Source organism: Sorex fumeus, unplaced genomic scaffold (genome assembly GCF_029834395.1).
Source record: "Sorex fumeus unplaced genomic scaffold, SorFum_2.1 ptg000130l, whole genome shotgun sequence".
Lineage (NCBI taxonomy): Eukaryota > Metazoa > Chordata > Mammalia > Eulipotyphla > Soricidae > Sorex > Sorex fumeus.
In genome coordinates, this window is record NW_026606187.1 from 4,242,135 (window position 1) to 4,261,350 (window position 19,216).

The 19,216-nt window shown below is 43.4% G+C and overlaps 1 protein-coding gene across 1 annotated transcript in view; it reads right to left on the reverse strand.

Moving 5' to 3' along the window:
• DNAH3 (dynein axonemal heavy chain 3) overlaps positions 1 to 19,216 on the reverse strand; it is a 213,943-nt gene that overhangs the window by 103,956 nt on the left and 90,771 nt on the right. The window contains exons 33-39 of the mRNA XM_056138888.1: positions 18,025 to 18,244; positions 17,279 to 17,413; positions 13,116 to 13,227; positions 10,293 to 10,534; positions 7,259 to 7,359; positions 3,705 to 3,810; positions 1,622 to 1,751 (exon numbers count right to left, since the gene is read on the reverse strand). Coding sequence (XP_055994863.1) covers positions 1,622 to 1,751; positions 3,705 to 3,810; positions 7,259 to 7,359; positions 10,293 to 10,534; positions 13,116 to 13,227; positions 17,279 to 17,413; positions 18,025 to 18,244 — 1,046 coding nt within the window. The remainder of the gene's footprint in view (positions 1 to 1,621; positions 1,752 to 3,704; positions 3,811 to 7,258; positions 7,360 to 10,292; positions 10,535 to 13,115; positions 13,228 to 17,278; positions 17,414 to 18,024; positions 18,245 to 19,216) is intronic.

Here is a 19,216-nt window from a genome sequence, read left to right on the forward strand (position 1 = left end):
TTGTGTACCTAGGTTGAGAGATCAACATGATGAATGACCTGGCACCTGAGTTGCGCAGGAGGAAGAGAGCAGCTTGGAATGCCTTCAAGAGCGTTGAAGAAATAACTAAGAGGACAAAGAACCTCCAGCTACAAGCACATCTCTTCGATTCCACTGTTCTTCCTGCATTAACATATGCCTCAGAGACCTGGGCCCTACGAAAACAGGATGAGAACGCTATTCGGGTCTCTCAAAGAGGAATCGAAAGAGCTATGCTTGGAGTATCACGATTCACTCAAATAAGAGATAGAATCCGGAGTTCTAATCTCCGTCAACGCTCAAGAATCAGGGACGCTGTCTCATTTGCCAAGGCATCAAAAATCAGATGGGCTGGACACGTAATGAGGTTTACAGACAACCACTAGACTAGAGCCATTACTGACTGGATTCCACAGGACGTCAAAAGATCGCATGGACGCCCACCTACAAGATGGTCAGACTTCTTCATCAAGACCCTGAATGATCGGTTTGAGGCTCTGCATGTTCTTAGAACGAACAGATGCCATTGGGCTACGCTAGCACGCAACAGGGATGAATGGAGACGTTACTGGCACTCGCTCGAGTAAATCAATGAATAACGGGGGATCAAGTGATCAAGTGATTCAAGGGGGGGCTGGAGCGATAGCACAGCGGGTAGGGCGTTTGCCTTGCACGCAGCCAACATGGCTGACCCAGAGTTCGATTCCTCCACCCCTCTCGGAGAGCCTGGCAAGCTACCCAGAGTATCTCACCCGCACAGCAGAGCCTGGCAAGCTACTCGTGATGTATTCGATATGCCAAACACAGTAACAACAAAGTCTCCAATGGAGACGTTACTGGGCCTGCTCGAGCAAATCGATGAACAACGGGAGGACAGTGACAGTGACAGTGACAGTTATTCAAGTGGTAAAGAAAAGTACCAAAATAATTGTAGCCAGTACATTGTAGCTAGAAATTATACCATGGTTATGCAAGATGCTAGCATTAAAGAAAGCTGGTGAAGGGTAAGCATGACAATATTCTTTTTTAAAAAAATACATATGTGTATATATATTTATTATATATGTGTATATATATATTTATTTTCCAGAACCCATCTTTTCACTAGTGTACCTTTACCACCACCAGTACCAATGTTCCCAGTTTTCATCCTGTTCTCATCCCCTGTGGCAGGTAGGTGTACTTTCTCTCTCTCTCTCTCTCTCTCTCTCTCTCTCTCTCTCTCTCTCTCTCTCTCTCCTCCCCCACTTCACTTCCTCCCTCATTCTGTTCAGATATTCCAATTTTGATCAGCCTTTGGAGATTATAGAAATCCAGGAATTTATACATTTCTTCTTCAAAGTTCTCTTGTTTTGTGGCATAAAGATTCTCAAAGTGATCTCTAATGATCTTTGAATGTCTGTGCTTTCTATTGTGATTTCTCCTTGGTTTCATTGATCATTTGGATTGTTTTATGGAATTCCAGCTCATTAATTTTTGCTTTAAGTTTTATTATCTCCTTCTTCCTGCCTGGTTTAGGCTCATTTTCCTGGTCATTTTCTTGTATCCTACAGCCAGAACATATCCCAGCCCCCATTGCTTAAGAATGGCAGGGAGAACTTACCAAACAGACACGAGTACAGCCTCATCATCGAGAAGGCGAGATGGATGGGGGATGTTTGGACCACTAATTTACAGTGAAGGCGAATGAATTCCAGGGAGGGCTGGACAAGCCACATAAACATGTCATTGACCTGAGAGTAGAAGGTGAGATTTCAAACGTGTTCAAAAGTTGAGCTCAGAACCAAGAGCCTGGGCTTCCTTAGGGACTGGGGCGAGGATAGGGCATAAAGGGGCAAGGACACTCGTAGAAATGCTGATGACTTTTGAGTATAGGGATCCTGGGAAAGTCCCTCTCCCCCACTCCCACTGGGCTGTGCAGCCCCCAACCCCTCCTCCTCCACCACTTCCAGCGGGATACCCAGAATTACTGGGGATCGGGAGGCATTAAATAATTTTAGGATCCAGCCACCACCTCTCATTGTTTCTAGGAAAAGAATTAGAATTTCAGGAATTCTAAACAACCAATTTGCAAGGCAGGACTAGTATAAACTGGCCATAGGAAATCCACAGCTAAGTGCATGAGTCACTCTCTAGTTTCCCCACATGTATGTGTATGTCTATAAACATAAATGGACATATGCTTATGTATATGGATAGTGATTCTTCGCTCCTCATTCTATTCACTATTTTTGGTTTGTTTTTGGTCCACTCCAGGCGACACGCAGAGCTTACTCCTTGCTCTGTTCTCAAGAATCACTCCAGTGTTCATAGGACCATACTGGGTGCTGCGGCTTGAACTGGGGTAGCCCTGTGCAAGGCAAGCACCCCATATGCTATACTATTGCTCCAGCCCAGTTCCCCTTTTTTTTCAAATGATAGGAAAGTCATTACTAAAAATATTAATGTGTGGATAAGAATGTGCATATATGGATATATGAATGTACATGAGAATAAATGTAGCACATTCATTTATTCCTTCAAGAAATATTTATTGAGCATCTACTAACTGCAGGTGCTGTTGAAGAGAACAGGTGACAACGTGGGCCTGATCACACCTTCTCTGAGGACCTTATGAGTGAGACTGTGTGAAGGATAGTCCCTGAATGCCTCTACTGTGTGAGGATCTAGAAGCTTTCTGTTTTTGTTGACTGAGTCTGAGAGCACATGTGTCTCTGTGTGTACATGTTAATACTATCTGTGTGTGTAGACATGTCCTATCAATGGAGTTGCCCTGCACTACTGTTCCACACAGGGGATGTGCACAGAGGGGAAAAGAGTATAACTCTTCTTGGCACTTTCCATGCAAAAATTTCCAAAGAACATTACTAATATCTAGGGAAGGGTATCCCTACCGAGGGTATCCCACCCGCAAAGCCTAGTAAGCTCCCCGTGGAGTATTCAAGATGCCAAAAACAGTAACAATAATGGGTCTCATTCCCCTGCCCTGAAAGAGCCTCCAATACAGCAGTGTACGGAAAGACGAGTAAGGAGAGGCTGCTAAAATCTCAGGGCTGGGACGAATGGAGACATTACTGGTGCCCGCTCGAGTAAAACAATGAACAATGGGGCAACAGTGATACAGTGACACAGTGATACAGGGAAGCGCAAGAGGTACCATAAGGGAATAAGGTCTGGTTCAGACCAAATGTGACTATTTATAACCCTATAAGGAAGGGAATAGAGAAAGGTCAATTTAGAGGCTCAAATGAGGGCATTTCCAACTGGGTTTCAATTGGTTCTAACGTTTAGAGTGGGAGGCACAGACTCTAGGTTATAGAACATGGGTGGGGGGCATGTTCAGGGGGGCATGTGTTAGTTCAGAGAGGAACACAGCTCCTCAATTGACATTTCTGTTAGCAGGGCAGTGGTGAAAGGGGCTCCATTCAGTTATCATATAGCACTTCCCTCAAGCACCAGCATGCTCCCCTGGGGACCCAAGGAGTGAGGAAGGGGAATGAGGACAAAGACATTGACTAAGCTACCCACATGAAGAAGAGAGTTGCAATTAAAGCAGGAAACAAAATAGAAAAAGCAGGCAATTTCTTGCCTCTTTGTGCTTCTTGGAATTAGGAGAGGGGGTTATACACCTATCGAGAGTAGGGACACAGGAAAAGACGGAAAGGAAAAGCTGTCGAGGGTCTCACCAGCTCCCGGTGCTCGTCAGTGAGGTTGGACGGCAGCGTGTCCATGTATGAGTCCTTCAGGGGTTTCCAACCCAGCTGATGGGGCTCCATGTAGATCATCCCACACCTGGCAAGCATGAACAGGGGATCAGCCGGGTCCACCGCTGGACTCTCAAGCACAGAGTGGTGAGGGGAGAGTGAGGTCAGGGCTAGGACAGGGCGCAGATGCCTGCCAGCTCCTGGTAAAGGTGAAGATGCACAGATTATGCCAGGAGGGGGCTGGGGCCTGCAGGAACAGGTGAGTCCTGGGAGTCAGAGTGTCTTGGTTTTAAATCTTAGCCCCAGATCCTATGAGCTTAATGACCCTGGATAAGGTGTCTTTGGGGATTATTTTTGGCCACACCCAGCAGTTCTTAGGGTTCAGTCTTGGTAGAGCATCTGTGATGCTGAGGAAATAACCTGGGGCAGCCACAGGCAAGGCAAGCACCCTGCCTGAGGTACTATTACTCTGCTCAGTAAGGTGTCTTTTTTTTTTTCCTTAAATTTTTATTAGTGAGACACCATCAGGTACAGTTGTAGACTTACAAATTTTTGTGCTCAGGCTTCAGTTATACAATGATCAAAAACCTATCCCTCCACCAGTGCCTATTCTCCACCACCACTGATCGCAGTATCCTTCCCACCTCCCATCCCCCTCACCCCACCCTACCTCTGTGGCAGGGCATTCCCTTTTGTTATCACTCTCCTTTTGAGTGCTGTGGTTTGCAAAAGAGACATTGTGTGGCAATCATGTTCGGTCTATAGTCTACTCTCATCACGCATCTCCCATCCTGAGAGAAACCTCCCAACACCCTTTATTTGGTGCTCCCTTCTCTATTTGAGCTGCCTTTACCCCTAGCGAGTGCGGCTGACCTCAAAGCCATGGAGTAATAGTAAGGAGTCTTTGATGACCTCTATGCTCTTGTCTGTAATTTGAAGAATACTTTTAAAAATGTTGTAATGGGTACAAAGAATTACAAATCATTTACATAAATTTTTACATAAATAAGTTCTTCACTGTAATTCTCAACACATCTAAAACTAAATAGGAATTATATTACTATGACCCCAAATACCCACGTACTATCATGCAATATTTTATGTGTCATATGTATTTTGTTGTTGTTGTTGTTCTAAGTATTCTTCTGTTTGTTCCTAATATTAGCAACCATTTACTGAGTACCTGGGCTGGAGCCATAGTACAGCGGGTAGGGCATTTGCCTTGCACGCAGCCGACCCGGGTTTGATTCCTCTGTCCCTCTCAGAGAGCCCGGCAAGCTACTGAGAGCATCCCGCCCACACAGCAGAGCCTGGAAAGCTCCCCTGGCATATTTGATATGCCAAAAACAATAACAAGTCTCACAATGGAGATGCTACTGGTGCCCACTCAAGCAAATCAATGAACAATGGGAGGACAGTGCTACAGTGCTTACTGAGTACCTACAGCATCTAGGGAACTATGCTAGGCCACAATGACTCTCAATTCTAAATTTTTCTCTTTATGGTCAATTTTAGGCATAAAACAGAGTGACTTAGAAGAAATCCACATAGCTAGCAAATTAATGATCCCCGAGTGGGAATGCAAATTGGACTAACTTGCCAAGATTATTTCAACTCCCATCACACAGTCTTTGGAAATCGGAAATCAGAAATTATATTATTTTGTGTGAAATTTTTTTTTGTGAAATTCGGGTGGAAGACTAGATTAAGTATAAATCATAAGCACACTTATTACTAACATGTGCATAGCCTTTCTTAGTTCATTGATTTCCTCATTACATTACTGTAATAAGTAAACCTATCTAGAATCTTTTGAAAATCTTTATTTACTGGTGTTGGGTGGGTGGGGGGCTTGGGTCATACCTGGCAGTGTTCTGTGTACAGGAGTGACCCCCTAGTAGAGCTCAGGGTATGGGGGGGGGCTAAGTATGGTGCAAGGGTTTGAAATGGAATTGACTGCATGCAAGGCAAGCACCTTACCTCCTGCACTGTCTTTCTGGCCCCAGAATCTAGAATCTTGATAACAAATGTCATCTAACTATCTGGTTCCACTGTCCACTGTAACTAACAAAAATCAAATTCTACTGCCACCTGGGGTCTAATCAAATGAGACTGAGAAAGACTTACTGACAAAAGGGCAGGGTGCGAGATGGCAGCCTCACAGCCTCAACGCAACCATTTTGTTCTGCAGTCTCAAGAACAGGTTTTATACGGGAGGAATGGGGAGGAAAGGGTGGGATGAAGACTGGTGAGTGCCAGAAGGAATCGTAAAATCCTCCCAATTCTATTATCCTCTTTGGTCTCCTTAAACACACCCTATCAATATGCAAATGTAAATTAGGTAAGAATTAGATTTTTCTAGCAGGACAAAATTGGAAGAATGTCTGTGTCTTTAAGGCTCTTGGGTGATGAAGGATAAACTGAGGGACAACTTGTTATTTAGGTTACAGGACAAGGACAGTTTTGTCTCATATGAACCTTTGACGGGGGTACACTATCCTCTTGGCTTCCCTTATATGAATCTTGATTCTGGATTCATCTGCCTCTTAAATTATTTTCTTCTGAAATGTGTTTATAACATGTCTGTATGTTCCTAAATTTTATGCATACTTATTTTATTTGCTTTTAACAATTCAACAGGGGAGGAAAGTATTCTAAGTATTCTAAGCTTCTTTTAATATACAATATTGTAAAGTAAAGTAAAGTAAAGGTCCTCCCGTTGTTCATCGATTTGCTCGAGCAGGCCCAGTAACGTCTCCATTGGAGACTTTGTTGTTACTGTGTTTGGCATATCGAATACATCACGGGGAGCTTGTCAGGCTCTGCCATGCGGGCGAGATACCCTCAGTAGCTTGCCGGGATCTCCGAGAGGGGCGGAGGAATCGAACTCGGGTTGGCCATGTTGGCTGCGTGCAAGGCAAACGCCTTACCGCTGTGCTATCGCTCCAGCTTTTATCTTTAATTTTGTAAGATGTATTCATGCAGTTGCATGTTATTACATTTCATTGTTTTTAGTGCAATATATATATGTGTGTGTATTATAATTTGTGACTTCTTTGTACTTATCTCGTCATAGACATTTAAATTGCTTCTTATGAACCAGGCCCATTTGAATGAATATCTAGCACATGCCTCCAATTGCACATGAGACTAAGTTTGATTTGTGAAGATATTTAAGAGCAAAATTGCTGGGTTGTAACTAATTGGAGTATTAAGTTTTAGGGGAAAACATTAAACTATTCCTTTTTTATTGGGGCTACAGATAATACCCAGAGCTTTGTACAGGCTGACCATATATCCTACCACTTGAGCTCTCTTTCCAGCTCAAAAACATCAAACTCTTTTTCAAAGTACGTGCCTGATTTGGGGCTCCAATCAGCAGTGTGTTCGTTTTCTGACCAATCGAAGCTACAACAAACAATGTAAGCAATTTTCTAGGGCTTAGTCACATCTGTGGATTTTCAACGATGATTTTTCTGTTTGGGGTTCATGGTGGAAAGCCACAATTTTCCTGGAGGAGACTGAGAATCACTGACCTGCTCACGGTAGCTGGGGAAGCCTGCTCCAGGTCCGCTGGCTCAAAGATCAGACTCATCTTGGGACTCATCTGGATAATCTCTCCACTCATTAAACACAGCTGAAAGTGCAAAGCAGAGGCCAGAGAAAGAATTAAATTCCATCTGCAAGTGAGGACAGCCTCAGGAGAGACGAGGGGGTTTGAATTCATTCAACAAATATCTTGAGCACATACTATGTGCCAGATACTGCTCTAGGTCCATACATTAAAACAGAAAAAAAAATCCCTATTTTCTTGGAGCTTACATTTTGTCAAGCGGGACAGATGATAAAATATGTAAAATAATCAAAATACTTTCAAAAAAATAAAGGAGAAGAATGGATTGTAGAAGTCAAGGTCAGGTGAATTTTATATTTTTGGGGAGTGGGGTGGGGGAAAGGCAGACTATAAGTTTAAACGGGAATATCAGAAACTCATCACTGATTTGCAGCCTTTGATGTAGGATGGGGAAGTCACCAATCACTCCAGAATTCATGGTGCTGAACATAGAACTTAATTGCACACTTTTATCCTGTTTAATTTGCTTAAGTTTCCCATGATATATCTTTCAGAATCTGTCATGGATTCATCCAGGATTATATTGATAAGAATAGCCTATAAATTCTCTCTGGAATGGAAGAAAAGGCCATCAGAAGTCCTAGTGTCTAACAGGCATGTCCGTAAAAAAGGAGCGCAAACCGACTCAGTCAGTGATGTTGCTTCCCATCTGCCAACAGGGGCTCAAGTCAGATGTTTAGGTTGTAGGATGTCCTGAGGCTTTGGTCTGTCAGTGGAAAAGAGGAAGCTCCATGACTCCCCGTGGCTCATCCTGTTATGTTCGAATGTTTCCTGCCTGTTACCGGTCAACATCAAACACATCTGGAAGCAGGTCACTGCTCTTTCCCAGGAAGGCCTCAGCAGTGATGGGACGAACACCACCAGCTTGGTACTTTTCGTATCAAGAAAGAGTGAAACACAGGGCAGAAGATATAGTACAGGGGATAGGACACTTATCTTCCACGCAGCTGACCCATGTTTGATCCCTGGTATCCCGTATGGTGCCCCAAACCTGCCAGGAATGATTCCTGAGTGCAGAGGTAGGTGTAAGCCCTGAGCAGTGTTGGATGTGCTACCCCGACACCATACCTCACCGAAAAGAAAAGTAAAACAGTCCCAAACCTGTGACAGTAGCTTCAACTTTCACCCAGAGCTGAGATGAGACAAAAGGAAAGTACCGGTTATGATTCTTTGCACTTCTAACCTCAAGGCCAGTCGATATAATTTTTTGTAAATTAAACCATACATCACCGTCCATATCATACAAAAAAAGTTTCTATTTGAGGGAGGGGAACATTTCTATTTTTACATGTTATATAATCAAAAATTGTAGACATTATATAATTAGTGTATGTGTATAATTTGGATAAATAGGCCTCCCATTGTTGAGTATGACTCACTCGGTCTTGTGAAATTTAAACACAGTAGGAAAATATATTTGGTTTGATAATGATGCATGTTCAGCATAGGAACGCTTCCTTGAAATGGAAGCATTTTAAATTTAAATTTTATTTTAAATTTTAAATTAAATTTTTAACAGTTAAATAGTACTTGCTATGTGCCAGCTACTATTACAACAGGTTTGAAAATACTCGTTTACTTATAATCACTTACTAATATTCACTTACTAATCTTCCTAACAACATTGTGAGGTAGGGTCAGGATCTGCACCTAGGCTGCCTGAGCCTAGTTCACACTGTCAGTCATTGTACTTCCTGTGACAGCATGCCCCTTTCCCAAACTGTTGTAGTAATATCATCCCTTAAGCGCTTTTGCCATTACATGAATTACTTGAATATATTCAACAACAGGTGGAGTCTAGGTCAGAGGGACAGTCCAGAGGCTAATAAGACATTTACCTCCACGTTTGACTCTCTGGTACAACATAGGGTCCCCTAAACACTGAGCTAGTGAGTGGCCCCTGAGCACTATCATATGAGACCCAATTAAAAAAAAAACAAATGAACAGAAAATTGTGGAGTCTATTTCTCCATCTCCTGTCATCTGAGCTGGACCTATGACTACTTGAACAGAAGATTTGTGTCAGTTTCAAGTTAAGCTTTTAATTTCCTGGAAACTCGCTGTCTCTTGGAAATAGCCATCATTTAAGAGACATCAATAACCTGAGGCCAAAACTGAGTGCGTAGAAATTATGTTACTTGCCCAATATGAAAGGTCAATGGGAAAGCTAATGGTCCATTCTGATGTCAGCACAGACTTGAAAATTAAAAAAAAAATTGGGGGTGACACCTGGCTGTGCTCAGTTGTCTCTGCTTAGGAATCATTCCTGGCAGTGCCCAAGGGACCATAAGCACTGCTAGGGATCAAATGGCAAGCACCTCACTCCCTGGACTAGAACTCCCTGCACTAGTCTCGTCCTAGCACAGACACTTTGATTCGCCACGGCATTGTCTCCAAAATACATACACAGCTTTTTACCCATTACAAGTACAAGCAGAAGTATAAATCAGGAACTGGTCATAGCTACATTCATTGTTGGACATTAGTTCTCCTACTTGTTTCATTTGGGGTCCACACCCAGCAGTGTTCAGGGGTGACTCCTGGATCTGTGCTCAGGCATCACTTCTGGCAGAGTTGGGGGAACCATGCTGAGCTGGGGATCTAACTTGAGTGTTCCACCTAAAAAGCAGGCACTCTATTCCTGTGAGCAATTTCTCCGGCCCGAGACATTTATTCATAACGTAATAAATGAATGTAGCTTGTAGTTTGGATTAATCGCATGGAAAGCTAATAGGTTCTGTAGGTACTTTTTGTTGTTGTTGTTGTTGTTGCTGAGACCCAGCAGTGCTCAGGCTCCTGGCTCTGTGCTCAGAGATCACTCCAAGTGGGACTTGGGGAACCCTAGGTGGTGCCAGGGATCAAACCAAGGTTAGCTGCATACAAAGGCAAATGTCCTGCCTGCTGTACTATCGCTCCCAAGCTGCCTTGGTAGGTACCTTTTTGTTGTCATCCAGAACAGTGTTCATGTTTTCAATCCAAACAGCATCCACTGGTCCATCAAATATGATCCACTTGCGGTCATCAGACACGGACGATGCTTGCTCCCGGAAAGAATTGGCTAGGACACCATCTGTCCACTCATGGCTCACTTGGTCAAAACACCCATAGAGCTGCCCCATGGTGATAGCCTTGGGGTTGATGATCTGAAACTCAACGGCGAACTCGTTCATCTGCTTGGCTGGAGAAGAAGTATTTCTTGTGAAAATAGAGTGTGATCCAAAAAACAAAATAAAAAAAAAATTTTTTTAAAGTACTGAGGCGAGGCTAGAGTGATAGCACAGCGGGTAGGGTGTTTGCCTTGCACGCGGCGGACTCGGGTTCAATTCCCAGTGTCCCATATGGTTCCCTGAGCTCCGCCAGGAGTGATTCCTGAGTGAAAAGCCAGGAGTAACCCCTGAGCATTGCCAGGTGTGACCCAAAAAGCAAAAAAAAAAAAAATGTACCAAGGGGATGGTGTAAAAGGTAGTTTTTTTTTAAATCATAGGTTTGCGATTCAGCCGAAGAGAAGAACAACATGGAGGGCGGGATCCACAGATCCCGAAGGAAAAAAAAAAAAAACAGGTTCCAAAAAGAGCCGAGATCATCGGGAAGCCCCAGATGGGGTAGGTACCGCATCCCGCCTCCCCCAGATGGAACCCCGGTGACCAGAAGCCTCTACAACCACAGCTCGTATGCGGGAACTTGGACTATTCCTCAAATCTGCCGGGACTGCAACTCCCAGGTAACCTCAGATTCCGGAAGTCACGCCCACAGCCCGCCCCCCAGCGCCATATTGACAGCATTCAGCCGAAGAGAAGAACAACATGGAGGGCGGGATCCACAGATCCCGAAGGAAAAAAAAAAAAAAACAGGTTCCAAAAAGAGCTGAGATCATCGGGAAGCCCCAGATGGGGTAGGTACCGCATCCCGCCTCCCCCAGATGGAACCCCGGTGACCAGAAGCCTCTACAACCACAGCTCGAGTATGCGGGAACTTGGACTTTTCCTCAAAACCTCTATACACATCTCTCTATACACAAAGTGATCCATGGGAAGTAAATGACCCAACGTTTCTCTCTGAAAATCATAGTTAAGTTTGGAGCACGGCCACGGCCCCAGAAGCACAAGGACTTAATGCAGAACCAGCAGCTTGGAGCAGAAAAGTGAAAGGACTATGCGTTAATCCAGGCCATCATGTCTGCCCGGAGGGGAAAGGGTGTTGGTCCCGTCCGCCCTCCTCCCTCTGGAAAGAAAGATGGCGGCCACATGGGAGCCTTGTGGACAGCAGGTATGAGCCGGGGGTGTGGGGGCAACTAAAACCTCATGGGAAGGGGGGCGTTCCGGTCCGTCCTTCACGCCCTACCGAGGTCACCAGTTGCCCCCCCACTAGCGGCTCTCCAGCACGGCCACGGCCCCAGAAGCACAAGGACTTAATGCAGAACCCGGAAGCTTGGAGCAGAAAAGTGAACGGACCATGCGTTAATCCAGGCCATCAAGTCTGCCGGAGGAGAAAGGATGTTGCCCCATTCGCCCTCTCCTCTCTGGAAAGAAAGATGGCGGCCGCATGGGAGCCTTGTGGACAGCAGGTATGAGCTGGGGGACTGGGGGGCGACTAAAACCTCATGGGAAGGGGGGCGTTTTGGTTCGCCCTTCACGCCCTACCGAGGCCACCAGTTGCCCCCCACTAGTGGCTCTTCAGCACGGCCACGACTCCAGAGCACAGAAACTAATTTCTTAACTATCTGACTTTCAGTAGAAATACTTCCAGGGTCAATAAGTAAAATAGCAGAAATCCAAAACCAACATATAATTCTTGAACCCAGCTGTAGAAAGCAAATCACTTCACAATGCTTTGTCAGCATGTCTGATTCGGGGGGGGGGGGGGGGCGGTAAACTCTAAATAATAGTGGTGAATCTTTTATTGAAACAATGAATCTAATCAAAGCAGATAGAGTGTTAACTAGAATTCATCTGCCCCACAGGGACTGGGAGGGGTGGGGGGTGGGGTTTTATTGGGGTTCTTCATGGTAAAAAATAAGTTTTGGTAAAGGGAAATGTGCTTGATATTTGCATGACTGAGACCTAAACCTGAAAGCTTTGTAACCTTTCCCATGGTGATTCAATAAATAAATAAAAAAAATTAAAAAAAAATCATAGGTTTGCATATTATATTTAAAAAAATGTTTCTCTGGCAATAAATATAGCTTCTATATTTCTACATGCTAAGAAAGAAGCAATGTAGGTTATATACCTGTATAATGTCAATTTTTTCCTCAAAATAAATCCATATAGTAGTTGAGAAGACAGAGGCTAAGAGAGGGTTAGACATTTGCCCAAGACCTGGGTCTAATACCATAGTCTGAGTCTTATCGTTTAAATTAAAAAAGAGAGGGGGAGGGGAAGAAAAGGAAGGGGAAAAAGACAAATTTAAAATAAAAAAGGTAAAGAAAAGAAAGCATGCAGTGATTTAATTTTAGGGAAAAAAATTTTAAGTCCAGAAATTTAAGCAGGAAATTCTCATTGGAAAATCTTTGGAGTCACTATCCAGCATTTGAGAAAATTACTCCAGCTTAAATGGCAATGCACATAAAACCCCTTGTTAAAAGGTCCCCTTCCCCTTTATTTTCTGCCTGCAGACATCTGTGTGCTGTGCTCTATTTCTGGCTCTGACGTCACAATCCAGGGATAGCAAAAACTAACAGCCTGGTATTATCTCCATGGAGCCAGCCAATGAGTCGGGAGTCCTGTCTTCCCTCGTAAGCTAGGGCGTGTGAGCTTTACCTGCATGTAAATCGCCGAGAGCTGCAGCCAACACTTTATAAGCACAGGTCTTGCCGCCCATGGGGTCTCCGACAATCATGTAGCCATGCCTCACCAGCATCATCTCATAGATCTGGGAAGAGACATTGTAGGAGGCATTGATGAGGGCCTGGAGAGACACCTAATGTGCTGAGTATCAGCTTTGCATGCAGGAGATCTGGGTTTGAGCCTCCCTGCACAGTTTTTTGAGTTGTATTCCCTGAGTACTATAGGAAGTAGCCCCAAAACAAATAAAAAAGAAGTTAATGCAAACCTTCCAGAACTGTAAGTTAAGTCAGAAATCAATGGAGAATGAGGGTTCAAAAGGGAATTCCCACAGTCGCTTATACCTCGGTTAATCGATCCTTTTGATGTTTGATTCTTTAAGGATCTTTTAAATTAAAAGTGTGTGTCTGGGGGCTGGAACCATAGTACAGCTGGTAGGGCATTTGCCTTGCACGAGGCCAACCACAGTTCGATTCCCAGCATCCCATATTGTTCCCTGAGCACTGCCAGGAGTAATTCCTGAGTGCAGAGCCAGGGCAAAATCCTGTGCATCGCGAGGTGTGACCCAGAAAGAAAAAAAAAGTGTGTTTCTCATGATTTAAAGGAATGGAAACAGTTTTTGCCCCTATTTTTGTGCTAAGCACAAAATGAACTCATGTAACCCATTCAAGGAACATTTTAGAGTGGTGTCCACAGCTGGCAGTGCTCAGGGCTTCTCTTGGTTCTACACTCAGGGGTCACTCCTGGCAATGCTCTGAGGATTATATGCCGTGCTGGGAATAGAACCTGGATACACTGCATACAAGGCAAGTGTCTAAGCTGCTGTTCTATCTCTCCAGTCCATTAACTACCTTTGAATGGTGGGAACACTGGTAAGTAACTCCCTCAAGCCCAACAGTGGTGGAGGCAGGATTTGACTTATTTCAATACCCTAATCTTTTTATTGCACCATTTCCATCTGCTTTAAAAGATGAACAGGAAATAGTGGTTATTTTGTTGCAGGCAGGTAGGAAAGGGAGAGTTGAGGTGGGGGGGAGGGAGGCGGGAGTGGGGGAGGTAGAAGAGAGGCGACAATGAGTTTTTCAGGAAGTAATAAAACGCGAGATGTTATTTAAAGCAGTTGCCTAGTCCCCAGCCCCAAAGCAGCCCCAGGCACTAAAGGCACCCTTTGGAGGTGTGGAAATGGGTCTGATAAGACTTAATAGTACCACTGAGAGAAGGAAACTGTTACCCTTCAGAAAAGGAGAAGTTTCAAGGGAAACAAAAGTTTATGATGAAATTGTGAAAAGGGGGGCTGGAGGTAAGGCATTTGTTCTGCCCCTCAGAAGATATTTTATACCGAATAAAGATGCACAATGTTGACTGTGTATAAGAAATAAGAGGGGGGGCAGGGCTGGATCAATACACAGCCGGTAGAGCGTCTGCCTTGCACATGGCTGACCGGGATTTGATTCCCAGCATCCCATATGGTCCCCTGAGCACCGCCAGGAGTAATTCCTGAGTGCAAAAGCCAGGAGTAAACCCTGAGGATCACTGGGTGTGACCCACAAAGGCAAAAAAAAAAAAAAAAAAAAAAAAAGAAAGAAAGAAAGAAAAAGGAAATAAGCAGGGTAAAAAGACAGCTCAATGTCTTCACAGCTCAGTGAGTTCACATTTAGCATATGGGAGGTCTGAGTTTGACTGGTACCACCTGGTGTCATGTTGCAAACATCTTCCGGGAGGTACTTCTGAGCACAGAGCCAAGAGCAGTCTCTAAAGACCCCCTCCCCCCCCCCCCCCCCCGGCCCCCATACACACACTGAAAAAAAAACCAAGAAATAAGAATAAAGTATTAATGATTCAGTACTTCTCATCATATCCCCCGTACTTTTAAATGAATTATATCAAGGTATTAATATACAAAATGGAAGGTAGTTCTAGATATCTTGTTTTTTTGAGCCACACCCAGAAGTGCACAGGGTTTACTCCTGGCTTAGCATGCAGGAATTACTCCTGGAGAGCTTGGGGAACCATATGGGATGCTGGATATCAAGCCTGGGCTGGCTTGAGCAAGGCAAACACCCTACTTGCTGTACCATCGTTTCAGCCCAATCTCTTGGGTTTTGAAAATTTGTTCTAAACCATATAAAAATGTCATATAGAAGTCGGCAAGGTACTTTCAATTAAATAAGAAAGCCAGATGACTAGATGGTTACCTTATAAAGCAAGTTTTATTAAGTATTAATGTATAATCTAGGTGGTAGATACATGGGTGTTTTCTGTCATTCCTTATGATTTTATGCATCTTTAGAGGGCTTGCCTTGTTCACAGCCAATTCGGCTACAATCCCCAGCATCCCATATAGTCCCCTGAGCACCACCAAGAGTGATCCCTGAGTGCAGAGCCAAAAATAAACCCTGAGCATCACTGGGATGACCCAGAATGCAAAAAATAAAATAAAATATGTATGTAGTTAAAATGGTTCATAAATGAAAGTAAAATCAATATTGAGTTAAATGAATTATATCAAAAATAAATTATGTAGTGATAAAAAAAATCATCAATTTTGCCATACGTGTTCTGATTTTTGAATGTGGAGACATGAGTCTTACCTTAATCTTTCCTATAAATAACTTTTTGGGAAATAATGATGCTTTTGGGAAATGATGATACTACTAAATCATCAAGTAGTATGATTATAGGGTTATTATGTGACGATTATAGGGTCGAGAAAGAATAGAAATAGACACTAGGAGCTATAGCACAGCGGGTAGGGCGTTTGCCTTACAAGCGGCCAACATGGCCGACCCGAGTTCGATTCCTCCGCCCCTCTCGGAGAGCCCAGCAAGCTGCCGAGAGTATTCGATATGCCAGACACAGTAACAACAAAGTCTCCAATGGAGACGTTACTGGGCCCGCTCGAGCAAATCGACGATCAACGGGAGGGCCTTTACCTTTACCTTAATTTTATTATTATTATTTTTTTTTGGATTTAGGGCCACCCCCAGGAGTGCTCAGGGTTTATTCCTAACTCTGCACTCAGAGATCACTCCTGGAAGAGTTTAGGGAACCATATGTGGTGTTGGGGATTAAACCAGGGTTAGCTGTGTGCAAGGCAAATATCCTACCTGTTGTGCAATTGCTCTGGCTTCTAAGATTTAAGATGCATTATTTTAAATTAGGTTGGTTTTTATTTTTGGACGACACTCAGATGTTCTCAGGAATAACTCCTGGCTCTGCACTCAGGGATCACTCACCGTGGCTTGGGAGATTATATGGGGTCTCATTAAACCTAGATGAGATGTGGGCAAGGTAAGTGCCTTACACGCTGTGCTATCTCTCCAGCCTCCACAAGAAAGCAATTATAAGGAAGCAAGTTTGACATTAATATAAAGCCTCACTAAGACTCTCATTAAAGTCAAGACTATACAGAGGCTTACCAAACATCTGTTCTTTTATCAATAAATGCACCCTAGTTTCCCCATTGGTCACTGCTCAATGGTTCAGTTCCCAAGGTTGGAGGTTGGATGTCTTGGATCCATCCTCATACTTGGTGAAGATAGAGTGACTATAATCCACTTTTAAAAAATCTCTGTATTTGCTTCATGATGGTATGTAACTTTCACAGCATGGCATAGTTCCCTGAGTATAGCTGGGGTTACCCCATGAGCAGTTCCAGAGCATTAATAGGTATAACTCCAGAACAAAACAAAAAAAAAAAAGAAAGGAAGGAAGGAAACAAGGAATAAAAAAAAGAAGGAAGGAAAAGAGAAAAGAAATCACAGGGAAAATGATCACAGGAAAAAGTGGGTTTTTAACTTCTAGAAATGAAAACTAGGGGCTAAAAAACCAATAGATTGGTTTTTTGTTTTTGTTTTTTTTTTAAGCCACACTTTCTAGTACTTGGGAGTTACTCCTGGCTCTTTTCTCCTGGAAGTGCTTGCGATTGCTACAGTCACATGGAGTCAGCCTCATGGATGGCAAGTCCCTAAACCATCTCTCTGGCCTGCAAAGGATAGTTAAACATTTTTTAATAGCTTTTTATACTCATCTAACTCTGATGGCTGTCTGTTCAGTTTCAGTCTATCGTAATTCCTTATCATCCTTGATTTTAGCAGATGGTATGACAAAGAGAATTCTATATAAGTATGAGAACTAACCTGGATAATTTTCCCAATAAACCAAGGTACTGGTTGGAGTTTCATCTTTTTGATGTTTACAGTCAGCACATCCACAAAAATTTCATAGTCTGGCTTTGGAAGAACAACTCCAGGAAACAAATCTGATATAATTCCCTGTTAATAAGAATTCAAAAGAAATTATAAAGTCTGAAATAGTAAATTTTTGACCTCTACATTTTCTTAGAATGAGAATTATCAATAGAAAAAAATCTTAAAAATTCCAAGCCTCATTTTCCCTGCACTGAAACTCATGCACAACTACACATTTCAACATTGTCTCATAATGTTTTTATCTTTTCCTTCCAAATAATTTTAAAGGGTGGAAAATATCTAATCAACCTCTACCATTGATTGATACAGACTGTCACCAGTCTGTGAGAATGTCAGACACTATTCTCAGATTGGATAAGAGTAATTCTTAGCTTGAAGTTCATAGCCTGATAAAGAAAAATACATTAAAATGATGACAACGGGAAATACATTCCATCTGATATGAACAACTACCCCAAGCCAACAGAAAATATATTTTAAGTAAAACCCATTTTCACTAAAATTAGGAACTCCACTGAACTACAGTTCTAGCCATTATTCAACATTTGGGGGAGGATATTTAGTCCCAGGGATGCTGGCTGGAGATGGAGGTGGAGAGGGCTCCAAAGAGAGATAGGATCTTCAGAAGTTCAGACTCAGTGCTTGGTCAAGATCCCAAACCACTCACTACCCACCTGAAACAGAGGGACGTCTTGAGCCAAGAACTTGGCCAGATTGACATCAAGCAAGGCTCGGAGCAGCAGGACGCTCTCATTCTCCTCCGGGTACTTGAGCTTCAGGTTTCCGGCAGCAGTGAGCACGGACTTGACGGCACGCATGCCGTAGTCATAGTGGTGCTGGGAGGAGAGCTGCTCCGAGCACAGGCGGTAGGTTGCCACAATCTTCTGGGCGAGACTGGGAGGGCAAAGGCAACTCTACAGATATCCAAAGGGCCTTCTACTCAGTGCATATTCCCAACATCCTAGTGCCCTGCCCCTTCAGAAATCAAGTTTGCTCATGGACTCAGTGAAGAAGTCCTGTCATTTGAAGACCGTTTTAACACTGAATTACTTAAACATGTTAAGGGAGTATTATAAAACATGGTGATTCGGATCCGGAGAGCAAACACACATATGTATAATATGTATAGAAAATTAGGTGCATATCTACTTTCATTTGCATATATGAGTCCATGTACACATGTATTTGGGAAGAAAACACCAAGTTGGGCTGAAGCGATAGCACAGCGGGTAGGGCATTTGCCTTGCATAAGGCCGACCTGGGTTCCCCCCTCTCAGAGAGCCCAGCAAGCTACCGAGAGTATCTCGCCCGCATGGCAAAGCCTGGCAAGCTAACCGTGACATATTCGATATTCCAAAAACAGTAACAACAAGTCTTACAATGGAGACGTTACCAAAAACAGTAACAACAAGTCTTACAATGGGGATGTTACTGGGCTCACTCGAGCAAATCGATGAACAATGGGAGGACAGTGCTACAGTTCTACGCCAATTTATTAATAATGCTAACCCCTGAAGAGCAAGACTAAGTGTCATAAACACGAAGCTCAATTTTGGGGACACTTGTAACATTGCAATGTTCTTATTTCAATGGTTTATGTTTTTAATTTAAGGCAACCAATTCAAAATATAATACATTCAGCACATAATTCATGTGTGTATTAGGTGTAAAGTCACTTCATATTCTTTCTAGGCACATAGTTGTACTACATATTTTAGCCCATCATGCAGCTAGGTGGCCTGTGAATGATGGGAAGTAGCTTCTTCCAGGGCTGGTTCATTAAAAACCTTCTTCATGAGCCCCACCATGCTCATGTGCTATAGCCACGAGAGAGCTAACCTGGGATTTTCCCTGGAGAAGAATTCC